Source organism: Agelaius phoeniceus, chromosome 7 (genome assembly GCF_051311805.1).
Source record: "Agelaius phoeniceus isolate bAgePho1 chromosome 7, bAgePho1.hap1, whole genome shotgun sequence".
Classification (NCBI taxonomy): Eukaryota; Metazoa; Chordata; class Aves; order Passeriformes; family Icteridae; genus Agelaius; species Agelaius phoeniceus.
The window spans coordinates 10,353,748-10,374,778 of NC_135271.1; the positions used below are offsets into that span (position 1 = coordinate 10,353,748).

A 21,031-nucleotide genomic window follows, 5' to 3' on the forward strand; every position below is an offset into this window, starting at 1 on the left:
TGCTGGGTAGGAGAGACTCTCTCCAGCAGAACTTCCCCAATTCCCTAATTCTCAATAGGGGTTGGGAAAGGAGGCGACCTCCAAATTGAGAGCATCTGGGAAGCTGAGCTGGCTTGAGCTGCGTTCCCAGGGTGTTGCGAGGGGATGGCTCTGATTAATTCCCAGCTGGGGTGACCGTTGGATCTTGTACTGGGATGATGCAAGGGGTTACTGTGGTCCCGGAATGACTATGGATGCAACACACTGCCCCAGGGCTCCATGGTGGTTCAGCATCCTCGTGCTCCAGCAGCATCTCCCTAGCATGGGCAAGACCCCTTTGGTTTTATCCCATCTCAGGGAATCTGAGCAACCTGGTCTAGTGGATTGTGTCCTTGCTCATGGCAGGGGGATTGAAATGAGATGGTCTTTAAGGTCCCTTTCCACCCAAGTCATACTATGATTCTATGATGTCCCAGCTGTGGTTGGAGGGCCAGCAGCTGGGAATGGGGAGCATTTTGGGAGATGTATCTGAATGATGTAGTGGGAGCAGCTGAAGGTGACTGTCTCGGCCAACACACAAATCTTGGGGCTGGTGAGTGGAGGGAGCCACTGAAGGACAGTGTATTTGGGAGGCACAGGCAGGGGTGTCCTTGCTGAGTGACCATCCTTGGCTGGAACTGACTATCCCCTGTCCTTCCTCCTTGCAGAGAGCCTGAGTGCTGAGATCAGCCTGCTGGAGCTGATTGGGGACCCGCCAACGGAAGAGATCCACAGAATTTATGGCCCCGACAACAACCCTGGCTACGTCTTTGGTCCCAATGCCAACACGGGCCAAGTGGCCCGGTACCACCTGCCGAGCCCGTTCTACCGAGACTTCTCGCTGCTGTTCCACATCCAGCCCACCACGCCCCGGGCCGGTGTGCTCTTTGCCGTCACGGACTCCTCGCAGAGCATCATCTATGTGGGCGTCAAGCTCTCAGAGCTGCGCGCGGGCCAGCAGCAGATCATCTTCTACTACACGGAGCCGGGCTCGCCCAGCTCCTACCCGGCTGCCACCTTCACTGTGCCCACCCTGCTCAACCAGTGGACGCGCTTCGCCATCAGTGTGGAGGAGGAGGAAGTTGTCCTCTACCTGGACTGTGAGGAGCACGAGCGTGTCCACTTTGAGCGCTCCCCAGATGAGATGGAGTTGGAAGAGGGCTCTGGGCTCTTTGTTGCTCAGGCTGGAGGGGCTGACCCAGATAAATATCAGGTAAGAGCTTGGGTCACCCCAAGGACTATCTCCCAAAAGCCTGGAGACATGTGATACTGCCCATGCCCAGAAGACAACCAGCTCCATGTGTGTCCCTGGCAAAGGGAACATGTGACATGGAGGTGGCTTGAGATGCCACTGCTTTACTGTCTTGGGGCTCACCAAGGCAAAGCTCTCAAGCTGGGCTGGCAGGAGGACATGGGGTTGCCATGCAGGTCCCACCATTGCCTTTTCCCAGCAAACACATGGAGCCTCTTCAGTTGTTCCCATTCCTAAAAATACCCAGCTCCTTTGGTGGAGAAGCTGGTTTGTCTGGGAAAATGTCTCCCTTACATGGAAAAAATGCTTGGGCTAGAGGATATCTTTGCTGGCTGATGTTGGGCAGTATCTGCAGGAAGACTTTGGAGGGTGAGGAAGGATGTGATAGCTCAGCCAGTGCTTTGAGCAGGACTTGTGTTCCAGATAAGGGTTGTGGAAAGTGTGGGGAAAATGCCCAGCTGACATGGAAATTCCCTGCAGGACTTGAGGAGAGGAATGTTCAGGTTTATCCTGGGCTGAGCAGGATTTGCCCAGCAACAGAGGCTCTGCTGAGGGGAGCAATGTTTTTCCTGTGGAGTTCTGCAAAGCACGTTTCTGAGCTTAAACATCATCCTGACTGTACTGCCACATTCCCCCCTGGAATGGCTTTGGGCAGGGAAAGCTCCCCCAGGAAGGGGTTAATCATTGATGGGCTACAAACTGGTTTGCACTGGGATTCCGATTGCTCCCTTGAAGAGCAACTCTGCTCTTGAAGAGCAATTTCTTTGCTCTTGAACATGCGGGGAGGGCCAGGTCATGGCTGTGGAGGAGCTCCTCTCCCCAGCTTGAGGGGTTTGGCACCATATGGAAGGCACAGCAACAGCCTGGAGCAGAGCAGACCCTTTTAGCAGGTGATGCTCCCAGGCTTGCCAACCCCTGATCCCACTGCCCACCCCCGGTTTTCCCATGGGGAATAGCTGGCCTAGGAGGGAAGGAGGCCTTGGCTGGGCGAGAGGGGAGCGGCATCTGACTGCCTCGTGGTGTTTCTATCACTGTCCAGCCAGCCCTGCCTCCTGTTATCTGGAACTAATGGGGCATCAAGTGGTTTAAAGCCTGGCCCTGGGTCAAGCCTCAGGATGAACTTGCTGGGAGGCAGCTGGAGGAGTGTCCTGGCACCTCTGCTCCTTCCTGAATCGCCTTTGTGGCTGTGGCAGGAAACCTGGAGGGGCAAAGCCTGCAGGTGATGCAGAAGCCCCTGGGACAGCAGCTCTCACAGGGGCAAATGGGGTCTCAGCTAGGGCCTGGCAGGAGGATTCGTTTGCAGCTGGAAGTGGCACTTGGGAACATGGTTTAGTGGGGGACCTGGCAGCGCTGGGTTAATTGTTGGACTCAATGGTCCTAGAGGGCTTTTCCAGCCTTAATGATTCCATGATTCTATGGATTTACTATAAGATCTTTGGTGCTGCTGCTCTCTTTATCAGAGCAAAGAGGCTGCAAAGGTCCCCTATCACCATCTGTTGTGGGACTGCCTTGCTTCAGGGCTTAGAAGTGGCTTTTTTGCCATGCCTTTGGAAAGCCCCAGGTTTCAACCTTGCAGCCACTGCCCAGCACCACCAGCATGGCTGGACAAGCCATGTGCCAGAGCTGGCATCACATGGGCTGAGCAGAGGTAGCAGCCAGGACCCGGCCAGACACCCAGCAGAGCTTTTACAGGGATCTTTTGGCTGTGCTCCTTGTTTTTCCTCTGCTGAGGGCTCCCTGGCCACAGCTGACTGCCCTGCCCCACGCAAGGACAGCTGGCAGGTTCTGCAGCCCACGTGTTGTATTTCCTGGGATAATCTGCACTTCCTTACTATTTATTTGTGTTTTGCAAGCACCGTGTGCATCCAGGCCACTTGTTTATACAAGAAACCACCACAAATCCCTTCCTAAGGATGCTGCCTCCAGCCAAACCTCTGTAGCATCCGGGACTCAGCAGGAGAGGTGGTGCGGGTCCCAGTCTGAACCCCACAGCTCCCACTGCAAGCGGGATCACCCAGCACATCCCAGAGCCTAGCCTGAGTCCTGGCTGCAGGATGGGGCACAGGGATGCTGTGGGGATGGGAGTCTGCCAAGCTGGGATGCTGCCCATCTGTCTGATCTCAGTGGGGAGGAGCAGGGGACCATGCTGGGAAGTGAACTCTGAGAGAGGAGATACCTCCCCCTTGGTGTCTCTTCTTTGGGCAAGACAACAAAAATAATATTGGAGCTGGCCTGAAAGTACAGGGCACCACGTCCAGACAAGGAAATGTGATGGACTTAGGAAAATAGGGATCAGGGCAGTTGCAGTTCAGCTAGGCTGACTGTGACATAATACTAATGAATTATAAGTAGATTAAGTTATATAATAAATATATTATAAATACATAGTTTATGTATAATTAAAAAATTATATCATTTCCTCTCACAAGCAAATGCCCCCAGCTGGGTGGTGAACTTTTCCACCTGCTTGCAGTGTGCACAGCAGATCTCATCCATCCTTTTTCTCCCACATGAGGATGTGGTGGCTGAGTGGCACAGCAGGTCACATCACAGCTGGGTGGCTTGTCCATGTCCCCCACCCATGCACGGTCTCCTTGCAGGGGGTCATTGCAGATTTGAAGCTCCGAGGGGACCCTCGGGCGGCTGAGCGCCAGTGTGAGGAAGAGGAGGATGACACAGAGGTGAGCACTGGCAGCATGGCCAGGGAGGGCTCAGGGGTGCCCCCACCATGCTCCCAGCTCAGCTCTCACCCCTTCTCCATGGGCAAATGCAGGTCTCTGGGGATTTTGGCAGCGGGATGGAAGGTGGACAGCAGCCCTCAGGCAAGGTCGAGGTGAGTTGCTGCCAGCAGGTGTAGCACTCAGGGCAGGACCCTAAAATTCTCATGATGCAGAGAGCTGAGTGCCTTGCATGGCTGAGGTCATGGGATGGTTGATGATATCCCAGCACCTGTCCATTATGGGAAGGCACTGGGAGGTGAAGGGTGTCATGGTGTCCCCTCGTTGTTGGTGCAGGGTGTCCCAGGGCTGCTGGATGCTGTCCCCGTGACCTCCCCCCCCGTGGCGGGGGGCAGTGGCCCGAGGAGTGGCGGGGGGTCCCCGCAGCAAGCCGAGAGGACCAGAGCAGAGGAGACACTGCGGGTCTCCACGGGAGGTAATTCCAGTGGCTTTCCTCTTCCCCAGGGTGCACAGGTGAGGACATGGTGGTGGTGTGGCCATCCTCAGCCCCGACTGGGTCCTTTTCCTTTTCCACAGGCACCGGTCAGAAAGGCGAAAAGGGAGAGAAGGGGGAACGTGGCTTGAAAGGAGACTCAGGGACCAATGGCATTGTAGGGCCAGGCAGTGTCAAGGGTCAAAAGGTGGGTGAGAGTTGATCCCTAGGGGCTCGAGGGTGCTGGTGACACTTGTGTTTGACACACATTTCTTTCTATTTCTGATCTTCAGGGGGAGAAAGGAGACCTGGGTGTCAAGGTGAGCATCACTGTGGGAGCTGGCACAGAGCCATGCCCTACCCAGGCTGCCAGCTCAGAGACCTGCCACCCTTTCCCATCTCCCTCTCCTCCCTAGGGCAGTGCTGGATTTGGCTACCCTGGATCTAAAGGCCAAAAAGGAGAACCAGGTGACCCTGGACTCCCTGGGACCCTCTCTCAGCATGCCAATGGCTCGGTGGTGGAGCAGGTCACTGGCCCTCCAGGGACACCAGGGAAGGATGGAGCCCCTGGCAGGGATGGCGAGCCTGTGAGTCAATTCCCCCCACACAGGGTGTGCCTGTCCCCCTACTCTACCCACCTACACACTGACCTGTCCACTCTCTGCCATCCCTAGGGAGATCCTGGCGAGGACGGCAAACCCGTAAGTGGGGTGGAGGGGGTGGCAGGGTGATGGGGGATGACCATCCCCTTGCCTTGCCACCTGCTGACCCCCCACTGCTCCCCTTTGCAGGGTGAAATGGGGCCCCCAGGATTCCCTGGGATGCCAGGGGAGCCGGGCCTGAAGGGGGAGAAGGTGAGTGCCAGTGTTGCCCCCCTTCCTCTCATCCCAGCTCAGCTGCACCCCCAAACCACATTCTCTCCTCTGTGCTAGGGTGACCCAGGTGTGGGGCCAAGGGGACCCCCTGGACCACCTGGCCCTCCAGGACCACCGGGACCCTCCTCCAAGAATGACAAGCTGGTGGGTGACCCCTGGGACACAGGGATTTGAGGGATGGGGGGTGGTCCATCAAGCCACACAGGTGCAGAGTGATCCCACCAGCCCCTGGGCGAGCCCCAGTGCCACCAGGTGCCCTGACATCCCCCTTGTGCTTCTCTCCCAGACCTTCATCGACATGGAGGGCTCTGGCTTCGGTGGTGACCTGGAGAGCCTGCGGGTGAGTGGGGCTGAGTGCCTGTCTTGCCAGCTGGAAGGGGGGGGACACCCTCAGCCATGGCCCCCCATGTCTCTTCTAGGGTCCACGAGGGCCACCTGGTCCCCCAGGGCCACCTGGCGTGCCTGGTTTGCCAGGGGAGCCAGGAAGGTTTGGGATGAACCGCACGGACCTGCCGGGACCGCCTGGGCTGCCAGGCAGGGACGGGACCCCCGGGCCCCCGGGGCCAGTGGTAGGTCTGTGGGTTGGCCAAGGAGACCCAGCCAGGGCCACTCTGTGCCGGTGGGGGGCTTGGTGCCCACCAGCCCTACAGGGTTTTCCTGTGCTGGAACCAACTCCTGGGATCTTACAGGGTCCTCAGGGTCCTCCAGGAAGAGATGGGGAGGATGGGCAGCCGGGGCCCAAAGGAGAGCAGGTGAGTGGCAGGTTGGCCCTGTCCCATGTGCCCCAAGAGCGTGTCACAGCTGTCCCACAGGCAGCACTGGCACATCTCTGGGAGGCCCCAGTTCCTGGGCTGGGGAGCACCATTCTGCTTCTGCCTGGGGCTGGGCAGCTTCTCCACACCCTCTTCTCCCTCCTCCTTCCCAGGGCGATATGGGTGACCTTGGCCTCCCTGGCCTACCAGGACCCAAGGTACTGTGCCTGGGGTGGGATTTTTGGATTCTCCGTTGCAGACTGGAGGCAGGGATGTTGCCTGGGGGAGCCATCTTGCACAGGAATGGGGATAGGGGTGCTGCTATTTGTGTTCCTCCCAGATCAGGGCCATATCTCAAAGGTGCATGGAGCTGCTGACCCCACAAAGGATGCTCACTGGGCTCCTGCCACCCTGCCTTGGCTTTGCTCCAGGCACTGCCACATCAGGAAGTGGGCAGGAAAACCAAGGAGGGGTGTTTCAAGACACAGAGGAGACTTTGCTTGGCAGATGCCCACACCCCACTGGAAAACACCCCATCTTCTGTGCATTACTCTCTCCTGCCTGCTTGCTCCAGCTTCTTTCCACCCTGCATCCCCAAAAGTGGAAGTAAAGGCTTGCTGGGATGGGAGCCCCTTAGAGTTGGGATGCTGCCCCTTGTGATCACCATCCACTACAGCCTGAACTGGGGGCAAAACCCTCAAAAATTAAGGTTTCGTAACCTTAATTCTAACTTTCTGCACTTCTGCAGCACCCAGAGGGCAGATGGGGTGGCAGCGTGTGTAAGGTCTGAGCCTGTTGCTTCCAGAGCCATTGCAATCCCTGGAATGCCTGTGAGCATTCCTTTATGGCACTGAGCTCTGCTGCAGCAGTGGAGCCAGCCCCACGTGCAAAGACATTCCCATTTTATGATTTTAGACGAGCCTCTGGTGGCCACTGTGGACATTACAAGGGGAGCTGGTGGGATGAAGGGTGCCCAAGCTGGGCAATGCCCCCTCCCACAAAGCCCCTAGAGAGGGGAACATCAGGGAGATCCTCCATATCCTGTCCCAGAGGGGATTTGTGAGGGGATGCTCTGCCTCCTGCTTGCAGGCTCCAGGCAGTGACCACTGTCACCTTCCATCTGTGCCCTTTTTGTCTCCTTTGCAGGGCAACAAAGGAGAAACGGGACCAGCAGGGCCCCCAGGAGAAATGGGCTTAGCCGGCCTTCCCGGGCCCATTGGACCCCGAGGGCAGCCAGGGCCCCCCGGCCCTCCAGGACCACCGGGGCCGGGCTATGAGGCTGGATTTGTGAGTGGTCACTGCAGGGATGGGATGGGATGAGCTGGAGCTGGAGACAGACACAGCTCAGCCCCTTCTCCCTGCATTTAGGGTGACATGGAGGGCTCGGGGCTGTCATTCACCCCTGGACCACCTGGGCCTGAAGGACCACAGGTAGGGCCATTCCTGCCCTTTCCCTCCTCTCCATCCTGGGCTCCCTAGGGAATTCCCAGCCATCATGTCCCCTGCCATCACCCAGTGCTCATGGTCCCCTTGTTGCTTGCAGGGCGTGCCAGGACTGCCGGGGCTGAAGGTGAGGAACCCTTACAACATGCTCTTGGCTCTATCCATGTGGGATGCCTGCAGGCAGCCTGTAGGGATGCCTCTGACACCTCTTTCCTTGCAGGGAGAGGTCGGCAGCCCCGGACAGCCTGGCTTGCCGGGACCAAAGGTAGGAGCACTGGGAGATTGGGATGGCTTTGTGCCAGCACCCGGGTGTTCAGGGCAGTGGGCAGGACCGCTGTGCTCTGCGACCTGGGGCTGCATCCTGCCCTTTCCTGCTCCCATTGCAGGGAGATGCTGGCATGCCTGGCATGGATGGCCGCCCTGGCCTGGAGGGCTTCCCTGGACCACAGGTAGGAGCTTCAGCCCCCCAGCTCCAGAAGACACCCCCCCTCCTCCAGGCAGGGCGCCTTTGATTGCAGCAGCTCCATCCCCAGCAGCCAAAATTCCCCCTCCCTGCTGTGGGACCTGGTTCACCACATGTCAGGGGTGCCCACACCCCCTAGGATCCTGTCCTCCCCCACCTTGTCACCACACTGGCCACCACCTCCACCCAAAATCATTGCAGCTTGGCTCATTGCCTGGAGCTGGAGGCAGAGGTGGGGTTGCCTGTAGTATTTTTTGAGCCAGAGGTGGGAGGGGGTCTGCACTGGTGGGGCACAGTCCCTCTCCATTTGGTGCTCACTCCCTCCTGCTCCTCTTCCAGGGACCCAAAGGTGACAAAGGCAGTACCGGTGAGAAGGTAGGTGCCACCAGGCTGGGGATGGGGGACCAGCCACTGGTGGCCCTAGGCTGATGGCTTGTGTTTTCCAGGGAGAGCGAGGCCAGGATGGAGTGGGGCTGCCTGGCCCCCCTGGCCCACCTGGTCCCCCTGGACAGGTCATCAGTGTCTCTGGTGAAGATGTAAGTGGTGGCACCTGGCTTCAGCATAGGGAAGGGGAAGGGGTATTCCAGCAGCCATCGTGAGGGAGACCTCACCAGCAGCTCTGACCCTCGGAGCCAAGATCAGGGGAAAAACCTCATTTTGTCTCTTTTTGCAGAAGTCCTTGGTGGCTTTTCCTGGTCCAGAGGTAGGTGCCCTCCTGCCACCTGTGCCCACCCCTGAGCAGTGCCAGGAGGGAAGCCTGTTTTTGGAAAGATGGGGTTTGCTCTTAGGAGCATCTCTGCTTCTCTCTGCAGGGCAGACCAGGCCACGCTGGCTTCCCGGTGAGTTGGTGACACATCTGGGGACCACGGGGTGGCCCTGGTGACAGCTGTGGTCGCCAGTCCTGCTGTGCTTTGCTGCAGAGTGGTGGTGATGGAGGGGGAGTTTGGAGCCTGCCTTTGCTGAGTTGGGAATGACATGGACTCTGTGTCCTTTCTGCAGGGCCCGGTGGGACCAAAAGGAGACCAGGGGTCAACTGGTCCCCAGGGTGCCCCAGGGTTGAAGGTAATTGCTCCAGGCCACCTGCACCCCATTGAGTGGTCACATTCCTGGTCCCCCATTCCACCTGGCCATCAGGTGACACCAGCTCTGTCATGGGAGGGAGCCTGGTCCCTGCGTGTCCCCTCCCACCTCCTCTTCTCTTGCAGGGGGAGAAGGGGGAGCCCGGCGTCATCATCAGCCCTGATGGGACTGTGGTCACTGCCAAGATGAAAGGAGAAAAAGTGGGTTCCTGGCAGGAATGGGGGGGGACATCCCCCTGGGACAGTGCCAGGTGGTCCCAGTGGTGATGCCCTGTCCCTCTCTATTATTTGCAGGGGGAGCCAGGGCTGCAGGGCCCAATGGGACCATCGGTAAGTCACCATCACCATCCCCTTCCTTGTGTCCCATGGGGAGGGATGGAGATGATCCTAGGCAGAGGGGATGCCTCTATACTGAGCATCTCTCACCCTCATCTTCTTTCCCTTCCAGGGTCCCCCAGGACGAGCAGGGATGAAGGGAGAGATTGGCTTTCCGGGCAGACCCGTAAGACCTGCTCCCGGTTTGTTTGTGTCCATCGCCTCCACCGCGCCCCCCTCTGAGTTTGCACGTCCTGCACCCACTGAGCCCCACACCCTGCTGTGTCTCTGAGGGATGGGGCAGTGCTGGGGTGTCAGAGGTGACTCTGGAGCACCAGATGTGACACCAGGGGCTGGCAGGGGAACGGGGACAAGGCTCATTGCACTGCTCATCCACAGGGACGTCCTGGCATGAACGGGCTGAAGGGCGAGAAGGGTGACCCTGCAGACGTGCTGGGCTTGCGGGTGAGCACTGCTGTGACCCCCCAGCTGCTGGCCCTGCAGGGCGGGGCACACACCCTGAGGGTATCCCCAAGGACCCCAATCCCTTAGGCAAAGGGCATGTCTCCTTCTCTCAGGGGCTGGTTGTCCCCCTCCATGGTGGGGACTGTCCACTTTGCAGGACTTTGACAAATCTTCTCAACCCCCACAGGGTCCCCCAGGCCCCCCAGGACCCCCTGGGCCCCCTGGGCCACCTGGCAGCATAGTCTACAACAATGGCAATGTGAGTATCACCACGGTCACCGTGACGGACATGCTGGTGACTGGGCCCCCAATGTCCCCTGCCTGCCTGGAGGAAACAGAGAATGCTCTGGTGACATCCTGGCTGGAGCTGGCATGTGGGACTGTCACCAGCATTAGGGGGGGTCCCCAGGGATGCTGCTGTCTCTGCAGCCACTTCCTTTGCATCTCCACAGACTTTCAGTGACTCCAGCCACCCAGCGTTCCCTAGTAAGTGGGTGTCCCTCTCCCCGCCCCCTCTGGGCATTTTGGGGAACCTTGGCAAAGCAGGGCTGGGGAGGAACCCCCTCCCATCCCTTATAGCTGCAACTCTGAGATGGATTTCTGCTGCTCCCCACAGGTTTCCACCAGTTCTCAGGACAAAAGGGAGAGAAAGGTGATACCGGACCCCCAGGACCACCAGGTAGATAACTGGTCCCTGCTGTCAGAGGCAGGCAGGGGATGGCTCATGCCCATCCTGGCTCCTCTCCCCTCCTCTCCCTCTCTCCACAGGCCAGTTCCCCTATGACGTGAGTCACTTTGGTACCAGCCTGCGGGTAAGCCCTTTGCACACTGGCAGCTGGAACCCAGCATCACTTGGGGTGCCCAGTGCATCCCAGTTGCTCACCCTAAGACTGTGCCATCCCACAGGGTGACAAGGGGGATGCAGGTCCCAAGGGTGAGAAGGGCGAGCCAGGCAGCACCCCACTCTACAGTCCTGGAGTCTCTGGACTTCCAGGGCCTCCAGGGCCCCAGGGATACCCCGGGCTGCCGGTGAGTACCAGATAGGGTGGAGAGTGAAGGGGGGCACAGCAGGACGTGGCATCTCTGGAGGCTTTGCTCCAACAGATTTTCTCTCACACTGCCTAGGGTCCCAAGGGGGACAGTATTGTTGGGCCACCGGGGCCTCCAGGACCTCAGGGTCCCCCTGGTATCGGATACGAGGGGCGGCAGGGCCCCCCTGGCCCTCCTGGTCCACCCGGGCCACCCTCCTTCCCAGGTCCCCACAGACAAGGTACCTGCTCTACTGCATTCCACCCTGCACCCCCACATCCCTCCTTAACCCCCCCCCAGCATTCCTGATTGTATCCCATGCATCCCTCCTTGCAGCTCTGCATTCCTCCTCATGCTGTACCTCTCTCCATCTCACCCTCCTTCCCCCACAGCTGTCAGCATCCCTGGACCCCCAGGACCACCAGGACCCCCTGGACCACCAGGCACTAGTGGGATATCCTTGGGGGTGAGTCAGGGCTCTGGGCAGGCGTTGCCCATGGTGCAGGCAGCCGATCCCTGAGCCCTGCCCCGGGCTGTGCCCACAGCTCCAGGCCATGCCCACGTACCAGGCGATGCTGAGTGCCGCGCACGAGCTGCCCGAGGGCGGCCTCGTCTTCCTGACGGACCGGCAGGAACTCTATGTCCGCCTCCGCGGGGGCTTCCGCAGGGTGCTGGTGAGTGCGGGGGCAGAGGGGCACACCTGCTGGGGCTGCACTGCCCGGCTTGAGGGGAGCGCGGACAGCACCATCCCGGGGGCTCGGTGGTGACTCTTGGTGATGCTTGGGGTCCCCCCACCCGTGCGCGAGGAAGAGGAGAGGGGGGCAGCTGGGATCTGATGTGCCATGCCCTTGCAGCTGGAGGAGCACAACCTGATCCCCAGTTCGGCTCTGGTGAGTCCTCTATTTCCCATGCACATCCTCATTCCTATCCTCTTTCCGATTCCCATCCCTATCCTCCATCCTCATCTATCCTCATCCCATCCACAACCAGCTCTATCCATCATCAATCAACTTCATCTCATTCCCCATTCATCCCCAACCATATCAATCCCCATTCCCAACCATCTCCATTCCCAGTGCCATATCCATCCAACCCCAACCATCTCCATGCCCATCTTCATCCAACCACAACCATCTCCATCCATCCCCAACATTCTCCATCTCCATCCCCATCCCCATCCCCACCTGGGGCACCATGCCCCTCCTCATACTGTGTCCCCCTCCCCAGGACAACGAGGTGTACGACAAGCCGCCCACCCTCCACTACGCTGGCCCCCAGCCCCGCGGGCCCCTGCACCCGCTCCGCAACCACGTCCCCTCGGCCACCGCCCGTCCTTGGCGTGGGGACGAGGTGGTGGCCAACCAGCACCGCCTGCCCGAGCAGCCCCTGCTCCACCACCAGCACGAGCTCATCAACGGGTACTACATCCACCGCCGGCCAGACCCCGCCCCTGTGGCCGCCCATGTGCACCAGGACTTCCAGCCTGCTGTGAGTGCCACATGCCGGCTGAGGGGAGCTGATGGTGGTGGCCAAAGCTGTGTCCCTCAAGCCCTGTTGTGTCCTCTTGGCAGCTTCACCTGGTGGCTCTGAACACCCCGCTGAGTGGTGGCATGCGTGGTATCCGGGGCGCCGATTTCCAGTGCTTCCAGCAAGCCCGACAGGTTGGGCTGGCTGGCACCTTCCGTGCCTTCCTGTCCTCGCGCCTGCAGGATCTCTACAGCATCGTGCGCAGGGCCGACCGCGCCGCCGTCCCCATTGTCAACCTCCAGGTATGCATGTCCCATCCCCTTCTCAACACTGTCTGAGCTCTCATGGATCACAGAATAGGATCACATAGTCATTATGGTTGGGAAAGATCTCTTTAAGATCAGCAAGTCCAGCTATTAACCCAGCACCGCCAAGGTCTGGGATGCAGAGCATAGCAAAGCTGCCATCCATCATGAAGCATCCCCTTCCCAGAGGCTGCTGCAGCTTGGAGCTTCTGGGCTGCTCTTGGGGTGCAGGCAGTGCTAAACCCCCTCCTCCTCCATTTTCCCACCCTTCCCGCTAGGATGAAGTGCTCTTCAATAACTGGGAAGCCCTTTTTACGGGCAGCGGGGCCCCACTGAGAACCAGCGCCCGCATCCTCTCCTTTGATGGCCGGGATGTCCTGCGGGATGCGGGATGGTGAGTGCAGGACCAAGTGATGGGGAATTGGGGTTTGGAGCATGGTGGGGCAGCAGCAGCCCCCCACCTTTCACCCTTCCAGGCCACAGAAGAGTGTCTGGCATGGCTCAGATGCCAAGGGTCGGCGCCTGCCTGAGAGCTACTGCGAAACATGGCGGACAGAGGAGCGTGCAGTCACTGGCCAGGCTTCCTCCTTGGCCTCTGGAAAACTGCTGGAGCAGGTGGCCAGCAGCTGCCAGCAAGCCTTCATTGTCCTCTGCATCGAGAACAGCTTCATGACCGCCACCAAAAAGTGATACCTGCCCTGGCACCCCTGAGTACCCCCATGTCCCTGGGGAGGGTTGGGCAAGCCTGCACCCCAGCACCTCTCAGCCCCCTCCACGCACCCACTCTTGCCCTGCAGGGTTTCCTTCTCCTGCAGACCTGAAGCCAAAGAGTATTGACATGGCCCCTGCCCTGGGTTGGCAGGGGCTCAGGTCCCACCCGGGGCAGGGCAGCCATGGGCTGGTGGCCTTCCTCCTCCTCCTCCTCTTCTAACTCCTAATATTTAACCACTTCAGCTTGTTCCCCTCCCTGCTTGGTTGCTGTTTTTGGGATGGCTGGGTGGGAGGATGCTCGGCAGGGAGTTTTCAGTGCTGCCATGTGGGCTGTTCCCCGCAAAAGCCTGTGGGGCCTCTCTCACCCCAGCCCCCCAGCCCCACGCTGTCCTCACCAGGAGCTTGGGGTTGGAAGCAAATCCCTGCTGCTGAGGCCACAGGGTCTTCTCCAGCCAAGACACCAGCATCCCACCCAAGGGATTGTCCTGTGCTGATGCTGGGGCTCTCCCAGATGGTCTCCATCCTCCCCAGGTAAGGACCATCCCATCATCATTCTCACCTCCACCACCCAGCCAGCAGAGCTCTGGTGGGGGTCTGGTCTCCCCCATCCCATCCACGCACCCTGGGGACCCCCGGCTGTGCCCCCACAGCCCAGGTACAGCCCCAGCCAGCCCAGTTACTGGGGTGACAGGGTGGCCCCAAGGCATGGCCAGCTGTGCTCCTGGCACGTGTTTCTCTGTGTGTGTGCGTGTTGAGCACGTGTGGTACCGAGGCCAGGCACTGCCATCCCCCCCTCCCTGTGCCACCTTTGCTGGGCTTGAATGGCAAAGACACAGCAAAGCTGGTTGGAATTTGTGGGGGCAAATCCAAGGTGCTAAAAAAAAAAAAAACAAAAAAAAAAAGAAAAGAAAAAAGAGAAATTTGTAACTAGCTTTTTTGTTATTCTATGGAAATTATTACCATAAAAGCTGTGCAAGTCACACAGTTTCTATTTCTTACAGTCTACTGTATTTTGTGTAATTAATACAATTTAAAGTGTGTGGATCTTTATATTTTTTTTGTCATCAGTTGTGTCCTATAAACCATTTTCTAAAGGCACTGAATAAAGAAACATTCTCTTGTAGCCTGGCTCTGTGCCATGATGGGGATGCAGTGGGATGGGGTCCCCATCCATACCCCATGTGTGTGTGACACACGGCAGTGGCACCATGGGAATCTTGCCCCCTCTCTGTGTGTGGGGACTGGGAAGGGGCACAGCCCTGTCCTCACAAAGCAGAGAACATGTCCCAGTGGTTACATCCTTGACAGAACAGCAGCCAGGACCAGCAGTGGGACAGGACACCAAGCACATGGTGGCGATGACAATGCTCACTTGGGGAGCCAAGAGCCGGCCACAGCGTCGTGGTACCAGCACTCAGGCTTGTATGGTGCCCACCTCCGGGCTTTTCTCCTGTGCTGGAATTTCCACTGGGAGCTGGCATGGCTTCTTGGCCAGGGCCAGCTCCACTGGCTGCCTGTGGTGGCTGTGCTGGACACCCACTCCGATGGCTGCCAGCAGGTAGACCACGGCCAGCAGGGTGAAGTAGCCAAAATACACATAAAACTGCAAAAGAGGAGAGAGGGGAGAACAGCACTTGGAGCCCTCCCTTCATCCCGCACCATTCAGGGACCACCTCCACCCTAGGTGCGACCCCACCCCTACCTGGGGATGCACAGATAAGCCTAAGCCCCTCTTGTCAGCCACGATGATGGTGATGACAGTCTTCAGCACTGTGGCGAAGAAGGTGTTGACCCCGAAGACCAGAGCACAGAGCTCTTTGGAGAGGGAGGTAGCAATCTGGAAACTGGGAAAAATGGGAGCACTGGTGAACCCCTGGCATCAACCCAGCTGCCAGGGTGGGAGTGGGTCCCCAGGAGCACCACGCACATGGCAATGGGCACCAGGAACTGGTGGGAGCCACGGAAGAGGATGTAGGCAGCATAGCACAGCCAGATGTTGGTGGTGGAGTTCATAAGCAGGAGCAATCCTGCCTGGAATGCCGTAACCACTCCAATCACCAGCTCTGACCACAGCTTCCAGCGGATCTTCACGTAGCCAGCAGCGAAGGAGGCGACAGCTCCTGAGGAGGGATGAAGGATGCTGTGAACAGCTCAAGGATCCCCTGCCCTACCTAGGCTGGGACCCAGCCCAGTAACCATCCCGTCATCCCCAATGCCAAACCACCAAAAATACCATAAGGACCACCATTCCCAAGGGGTGCAGCAGGACAGAAGTGACCCCCCGCCTCTCTGGTGTCCCCAGCCATTCCCACAGGAGGCAGCAGGATGTGAGTGTCCCCCCACACCCCCAGTGTCCCGATCCCAGGTGAGTTACCCAGCAGAGTGGAGGCAGCATCCACGCCTCCATTGTACACCCGGCGGTTGTCTGTGGTAGGAGAGATCTTGTTCCAGAGGATGTGAGCATAGTACAGCATCAGGTAGTACCCAGCTGAGTTAAAGACCCACCACAGGGACCAGAGGCGGAGCTGGGGCTGCCGGGCCAGTGCTCCCAGCTCCTGCAGCATCCGGCAAAGCACCATGTCCCTCCAGCCCCGTGTCCCCCTCCTGCTGTCCCCCCCAGCCATCCTGTCCAGCTCAGTGGGCACAGCGGCGTCATCAGCCCCCCCGGGCCGATTGAAGAAGAGGCTGCGCCGGGGCCGCTCAAGGAAGAGGGTGAGGATGAGGCCGAAGCTGACAAAGCCCAAGGAGACGTAGTTAAGGGTGAGGAAGGGGACACCACCCAAGGTGACACAGAGCTGGCCCAACACGGAGCTGGTGAAAACCCCCAGGAGCACAGCAGAGCGGGAATAACTGGCCATCCGCTGGTAGCGGGACGGGGCGACCAGGGAGAAGATGTAGGAAGAGTAGGCAATGCGGGCAGCCATGGTGATGCCGTAGAAGAACTCCATCAGCTGCATGGCCAGGACGGAAGTGCCCAGCACCAGCAGCAGCCAGATGGAGATGTGGCTCAGGCTCTGCAGCACTAGCACGGGCTTGTAGCGCAGGTAGTCTGTCAGCAGGAAGATGGGCACCAGCACGGCCATGTAGGAGTAGGACAGCACCGGTGTGATCACATTGGTCACCTGCCATGAGGGCAAGGAGGGGCTAAGCGCTGGGCACATCCCTGGCAATGCCCCCCAACCTGCAGATGGTATGAGCACTGGCTGCTGACCCCCACAGCAGCACCTCCTCGGGGAGGACTGTGACAAGCAGCATGCTCAGCTGGGGGTCTGGCTGAGCCTTGGCCCCTTCCCATGCCGGGAATGCAGCGTTCCCACAGCGCAGCAGCCAGCTGGGATTGAGGCCAGCATCCCTTAGTTGGGAGATGATGACATTGTGGCCCCTCCTTGTCTAACCCCATCACTGCCAGTGGCCTAGCAGTGCACTGTGCCATCATGGAAAAGTCTCCCCAGTGGGATGGGGCATGACTTCTCCCAGCCCAGCACCCTCCAACAGGCTGCTAAGGTGGGCAGGGGTCACACACCGCCCCCAAAATCAGTTGCTAGCCTGGGCACGAGGTTTTATGCCAGGGCAAGTTGAGCCTGGGACTCAGGGGATAGGGTGACCTCACAGCCAAGTGAGACAAGGCCCCACAACACACCACCTTCCCTGCCCAGAAAGCACCACTGAGTCACCACATGCTGCCATGCCCAGGACACGACACCCCTGTGCACCCCAGAAGCACTGAGGGATGCTCTGTACAGCCCCAGGATGGTGACCATGGCCATAAAGGGGGACACCAGGGTGGGGGACCAGATGCCCACAGCTCACCTCTGCCTTTGTGAAGTTCTTGTCGGTCCCCAGCAGATAGGGGGTGATGAAGCTCTCCCCGGGCCGGATCTGTGTCATGAAGCCATAGAAGCAGAGGTAGCAGACTTGTAGCTTCCAGCGCTGGTCCGGCACCATCTCCAGCGCCGGCTTTTTGGTGCCATCATTCTTGGGCATGGCTCTGCAGCAGGACAGCAGCATTATCCTGGGAGCCATTAGCTACACAGGGTCTGCTGGACCACGCAGCCCCTCTCTGTCCACAGGCGCTCTCGGGCGCATGGAAAACCAGGGCGCTGCAGTTTCTGTGGAAAAAGCAGCATTTGGCACAGGCTCAAAATTCCTCAAGAATCGCAAGGCAAATAAATACCACTACCTTCTCCCCAGGAGATGTTCTGGGAAGAAGAAAAGCAGCCATGCATCTTGCTGTGCAGAAGCGGGGGGGGGGGTCATTTCGGGCAGCATTCGTACATCACATGTATCCGGAGCCTGGATGCACGGAGCATCTGGATCCACAGTGGGGCATCCTCAGCTCCCATCACCTCCTCTTCCTCCCCTTTAAGACTCAGTGGGTTTTTGCTGCTTCTTGGAGCAACACTTCCTCTGAGCTGCAGAGGCAGAGGGATGCAGACGCCCTGCACCGGGAATGCTCTGGAGGGGATGGCACAAGAATGTGCTGGCTGTGGAAATGAGTTAATGTGCACCCCGGGCATGGGGCCACCCGTGTTACTCAGTAGCGGGATGGCTGGCAGGACTTTAGCTGAGCCGCCGGCAAACGGCTGTCGCTTGGCTCATCCCAGGGGGACACAATCCCCAGCTTGTGCAAAATGGGGAAATGCAAAATGCCACGAGATTCATGGTCCAGAGAAGGATTAAAAGCTCAGATCCTGAGGTTTGGCTGCTGGAAAGCTGGCAGTGCCAGGAGACCCGATTAGCGGTCATGGGATGAGGGCAGGGACAGGAGAAGGCCTGGACTAATGTCCTCCCAGCACTCCCCACTCCCACAAGAAGTGACCTAGGTGACTTTTCATGCCACATGATTCCTCGTATTCCAACACACGCCACAGGAGCAAGGTTTAGAAACCTGATTACCCAGATAACCATAGAACAACTAATCATGGTCATTAAAAAGTAAGTTCATGGTCCTAGTCTGTGTCCCACTGCATCCTGCATGGTGAAATTGGGGGATAATCCCCCCCCTGCTGCCAGATAACACAGGATAAACAGGGACATGAGCCAGCACCAGTGGTGGCAGAGGAAGCTGGTGGTGACCTAAACCTACAGGACGCCAAGTGTCCATTTGCCCCAGTGAGGATACACCACTCCAGTAGCATTCCCATGGGATTTCAGCACTGGTGCCTGAGTGTCACCAAAACATTCGTGTGCCAGAGCTCACGGCTGGGGCAGCCCCTAAACAGATCCCTGGGGATCAAAGAGGCGCTCACTCACTCGCTGCCCAGCGAGCCTGTCCGGCACTGGCTGGAGCACTGGCCCCTGCAGTGGCAGGAAGGGAAAGGAGCAAGGAGCAAGGGCTAACCCCCGGCAGACACCCAGCCCAGCACCGTGCCGGGGCCACTGCCAGCTGCGAGTTCCTGGACTCTGCTCCATCACTTTCTTGTCCCCAGGCTGGGCTGTAGATGTCACCTGCAGCAGCTGCTTGCCGCCACGTGCACCACAACTCCTGTGGGGTGTTTGCCACCCTCTGCTCCCCATTCCTGCCCTGTCCATCCAGGAGGGATATATACATGGATCCCTGGCCCACAGAAAACCATCCACACTAAATCCAGGACGCAGCTCCATGAAGCTGCTCCATTCCCAGGAGCACTGGCTCCTAACTCCCAGCATGTGTGTCCCCACACACTAAGGGACTCCAGAGCAGAACCCACCTAGCTGCACCCTACCCCCCTTGTCCAGAACATCCATGGAGCTACTTTGCTCGAGATGAGTGGATATGAGTACCTGGTGCAAGCCAGGGAGTGGAGGGAAGAAGAAAAGGGAGAAGAGAGAGGGAGGGAGAGGGAGCAGAGCCGGCCCGTTATCACCGTGTGAACCTGTTTATCACCGAGTTATCTGGGTGTGACCTTGACATGGATCACTGTCACGCCACACACCGCTGTCAGCCCGGGGCCAGAGGTGACACGGGCGGCAGAGCCACCCGTGGTCCAGAGGGGAGAGCCCTGGGAGTGGGCGCGATGCCCTCCGCCCAGCCGCGTGCCGGTGGCATACAACTGACACTGCCAAGGCGCCACGTGTTATGTGCGGAGCTGCCACGCCGAATGGGGCGCGCGAATCCCTGGAGTACCTTCCCTAAAACAAGGGCTGGGAAGCTCCGGAAAATGCACCCTCGCCCACCGTACGAGCACCTCTCTGCTTCCCACCGCCCAGCACCAAGGGATAGGCGCTGCGGGGTGGTGCGGGGTGTACTTGGCAGAGGAGGGTGTTGGCGGTACGCGGCACCTGCTCACCCTGAAACAACGGCGGGGGAAACAACAGAGCGGGGGGAAACAACACAGCGCCCGGCACACATCCCCAGCACCCGGGGGAAACAACACTGCCGGCATCCCAGGACCGCACCAGGCACGGCACCGCCCCGGCGGCACCCGCACCCCGCACCCCGTACCTGCTGGGCGGCGGGCATGGGCACTGCAGGCCGAGGCCAGGCGGGATCCGGAGCTCCCCGCTGCCACCCGAGCCCGATCGGCGGCGAGCCCGGGACAGAGACAGCAGGAGGAGGAGGAGGAGGAGGAGGAGGAGGAGGAGGAGAATGTAGGAGTACCTCGGGAAATGTAGTCGCTCTCCAGGTGCGGAGCGACGTGGGGACTACAAACCCCACAGTGCAGCGGGAGGGAGGAAGGGGAGGAGGAGGAACAGGAAAAACCCGGCCACGCCGGAACAGAGCTGTGCCGGCGCCTGTGTCCCGTATAGGGACAAATCCCCCTCCGAAAGCGTCGGCTGGGCGTGAAGGACCCCCTTGTCCACTGCCCTCAGCTGGGGTCCGCTCCTTGCACATCTGCCGTGGCCTCTGGGCTGCGGGCCCTGGGGAACGCTGCCCAAGCCTTGCCTCCCTCCGCTGATTTGTGATACCCGTGGCTGCTTGGATTTATTTCTGCACCCCGTTTGTTTCCTGGGGGTGGATTTGTTCCAGTCTACGCAGTTGTGCCGTATCCCAGAGGGTCCCGAACAGTTCCCCGCTGTGCTCCAAGCAGAGCTTCCGAAACTTCTCATCCCCTCACCCAGCTTGGCAGCAACCCCCGAGAGTTGCTTATGGGGTGAGTACGGCCTTCAGGACCTGGAGGGTCTGAAGCATGGCCGTGCACTTCTTCCGGAGGGAAGAGCATCCCTAGAGGAGGTGGAGCTCCCCGAGAATCTAGCCTCGGAGCTAGTGCCCCATCTCCCGGGAGATGATGCATCTTCAGAGTGCATCTTCCGAGGGCATCTTCTCTCCCCGCCTTTCCTCCCCCTTTCCCAGCGCTCACCCTGCCAGAAGCAAATGCAAGCTGACAGGGCTCGGCTGTTCCGGTGAAATATTTATGTCTTCCCGCCTGGAAGTGCGGCAGCAGGATCCCAGACGTCCGGGGACTGCCACACACCCACCCACACCCACCCGCCCACACACACACCCACACACCCGTCCCAGCCAAGCCAGCCTGTAAGGTCCAGGCAGCCCTGGATATTCCAACCCAGAGGCTTCCAGCCCTACTGAGCCCCCCAGGTGGTCCTGGGGCGGGTGGCCAGACCACAGCAGACGTGTCCGTCAGCTCCCTGTCTGCACCCTGCCCCTCCCGCGGGCAGGTGGAACCTGTCTGTCCATCGCTGATGGCCAGGATGGAGGCAGGGTTAGGTCCCTGCCGTAAACGCAGCCGGGCCCGGGTGCAGGAGCTCTGCAGGGTGTGGGTCCGGGGC

At 59.3% G+C, this 21,031-nt stretch overlaps 2 protein-coding genes across 3 annotated transcripts in view; one reads left to right on the top strand and one right to left on the bottom strand.

Moving 5' to 3' along the window:
- COL18A1 (collagen type XVIII alpha 1 chain) overlaps positions 1–14,447 on the top strand; it is a 36,594-nt gene extending 22,147 nt beyond the window's left edge. The window contains exons 3-43 of the mRNA XM_077180931.1: positions 687–1,231; positions 3,871–3,951; positions 4,044–4,103; positions 4,285–4,423; positions 4,525–4,628; positions 4,714–4,740; positions 4,837–5,007; positions 5,095–5,121; positions 5,212–5,274; positions 5,353–5,439; positions 5,582–5,635; positions 5,715–5,864; positions 5,985–6,047; positions 6,221–6,265; positions 7,194–7,334; positions 7,416–7,478; positions 7,591–7,617; positions 7,711–7,755; positions 7,877–7,939; positions 8,293–8,328; positions 8,400–8,489; positions 8,627–8,656; positions 8,766–8,792; positions 8,953–9,015; positions 9,159–9,233; positions 9,327–9,362; positions 9,481–9,534; positions 9,747–9,812; positions 10,000–10,071; positions 10,265–10,298; positions 10,429–10,491; positions 10,581–10,624; positions 10,719–10,841; positions 10,938–11,082; positions 11,234–11,307; positions 11,387–11,515; positions 11,696–11,731; positions 12,069–12,329; positions 12,413–12,610; positions 12,892–13,007; positions 13,090–14,447. Of these exons, the coding sequence (XP_077037046.1) occupies positions 687–1,231; positions 3,871–3,951; positions 4,044–4,103; positions 4,285–4,423; positions 4,525–4,628; positions 4,714–4,740; positions 4,837–5,007; positions 5,095–5,121; positions 5,212–5,274; positions 5,353–5,439; positions 5,582–5,635; positions 5,715–5,864; positions 5,985–6,047; positions 6,221–6,265; positions 7,194–7,334; positions 7,416–7,478; positions 7,591–7,617; positions 7,711–7,755; positions 7,877–7,939; positions 8,293–8,328; positions 8,400–8,489; positions 8,627–8,656; positions 8,766–8,792; positions 8,953–9,015; positions 9,159–9,233; positions 9,327–9,362; positions 9,481–9,534; positions 9,747–9,812; positions 10,000–10,071; positions 10,265–10,298; positions 10,429–10,491; positions 10,581–10,624; positions 10,719–10,841; positions 10,938–11,082; positions 11,234–11,307; positions 11,387–11,515; positions 11,696–11,731; positions 12,069–12,329; positions 12,413–12,610; positions 12,892–13,007; positions 13,090–13,303 (3,941 nt within the window). The 3' untranslated portion in view covers positions 13,304–14,447. The remainder of the gene's footprint in view (positions 1–686; positions 1,232–3,870; positions 3,952–4,043; positions 4,104–4,284; positions 4,424–4,524; positions 4,629–4,713; positions 4,741–4,836; positions 5,008–5,094; positions 5,122–5,211; positions 5,275–5,352; positions 5,440–5,581; positions 5,636–5,714; positions 5,865–5,984; positions 6,048–6,220; positions 6,266–7,193; positions 7,335–7,415; positions 7,479–7,590; positions 7,618–7,710; positions 7,756–7,876; positions 7,940–8,292; positions 8,329–8,399; positions 8,490–8,626; positions 8,657–8,765; positions 8,793–8,952; positions 9,016–9,158; positions 9,234–9,326; positions 9,363–9,480; positions 9,535–9,746; positions 9,813–9,999; positions 10,072–10,264; positions 10,299–10,428; positions 10,492–10,580; positions 10,625–10,718; positions 10,842–10,937; positions 11,083–11,233; positions 11,308–11,386; positions 11,516–11,695; positions 11,732–12,068; positions 12,330–12,412; positions 12,611–12,891; positions 13,008–13,089) is intronic.
- SLC19A1 (solute carrier family 19 member 1) lies at positions 14,242–20,427 on the bottom strand. 2 transcript variants are annotated; one of them, XM_077180932.1, is made up of 6 exons: positions 19,905–20,427; positions 17,135–17,433; positions 15,699–16,446; positions 15,252–15,444; positions 15,027–15,168; positions 14,242–14,927 (listed from the first exon to the last, which is right to left on the bottom strand). In XM_077180932.1, exons 2-6 carry the CDS (start codon positions 17,345–17,347, stop codon positions 14,739–14,741), a joined length of 1,485 nt encoding a protein of 494 aa, XP_077037047.1. In that variant the 5' UTR covers positions 17,348–17,433; positions 19,905–20,427; the 3' UTR covers positions 14,242–14,738. The 2 variants fall into 2 exon arrangements, with proteins under 2 accessions (XP_077037047.1, XP_054509028.1); XM_054653053.2 differs by lacking the exon at positions 19,905–20,427 and adding an exon at positions 19,749–19,898.
- Between the last annotated feature and the right edge of the window lie 604 nt (positions 20,428–21,031).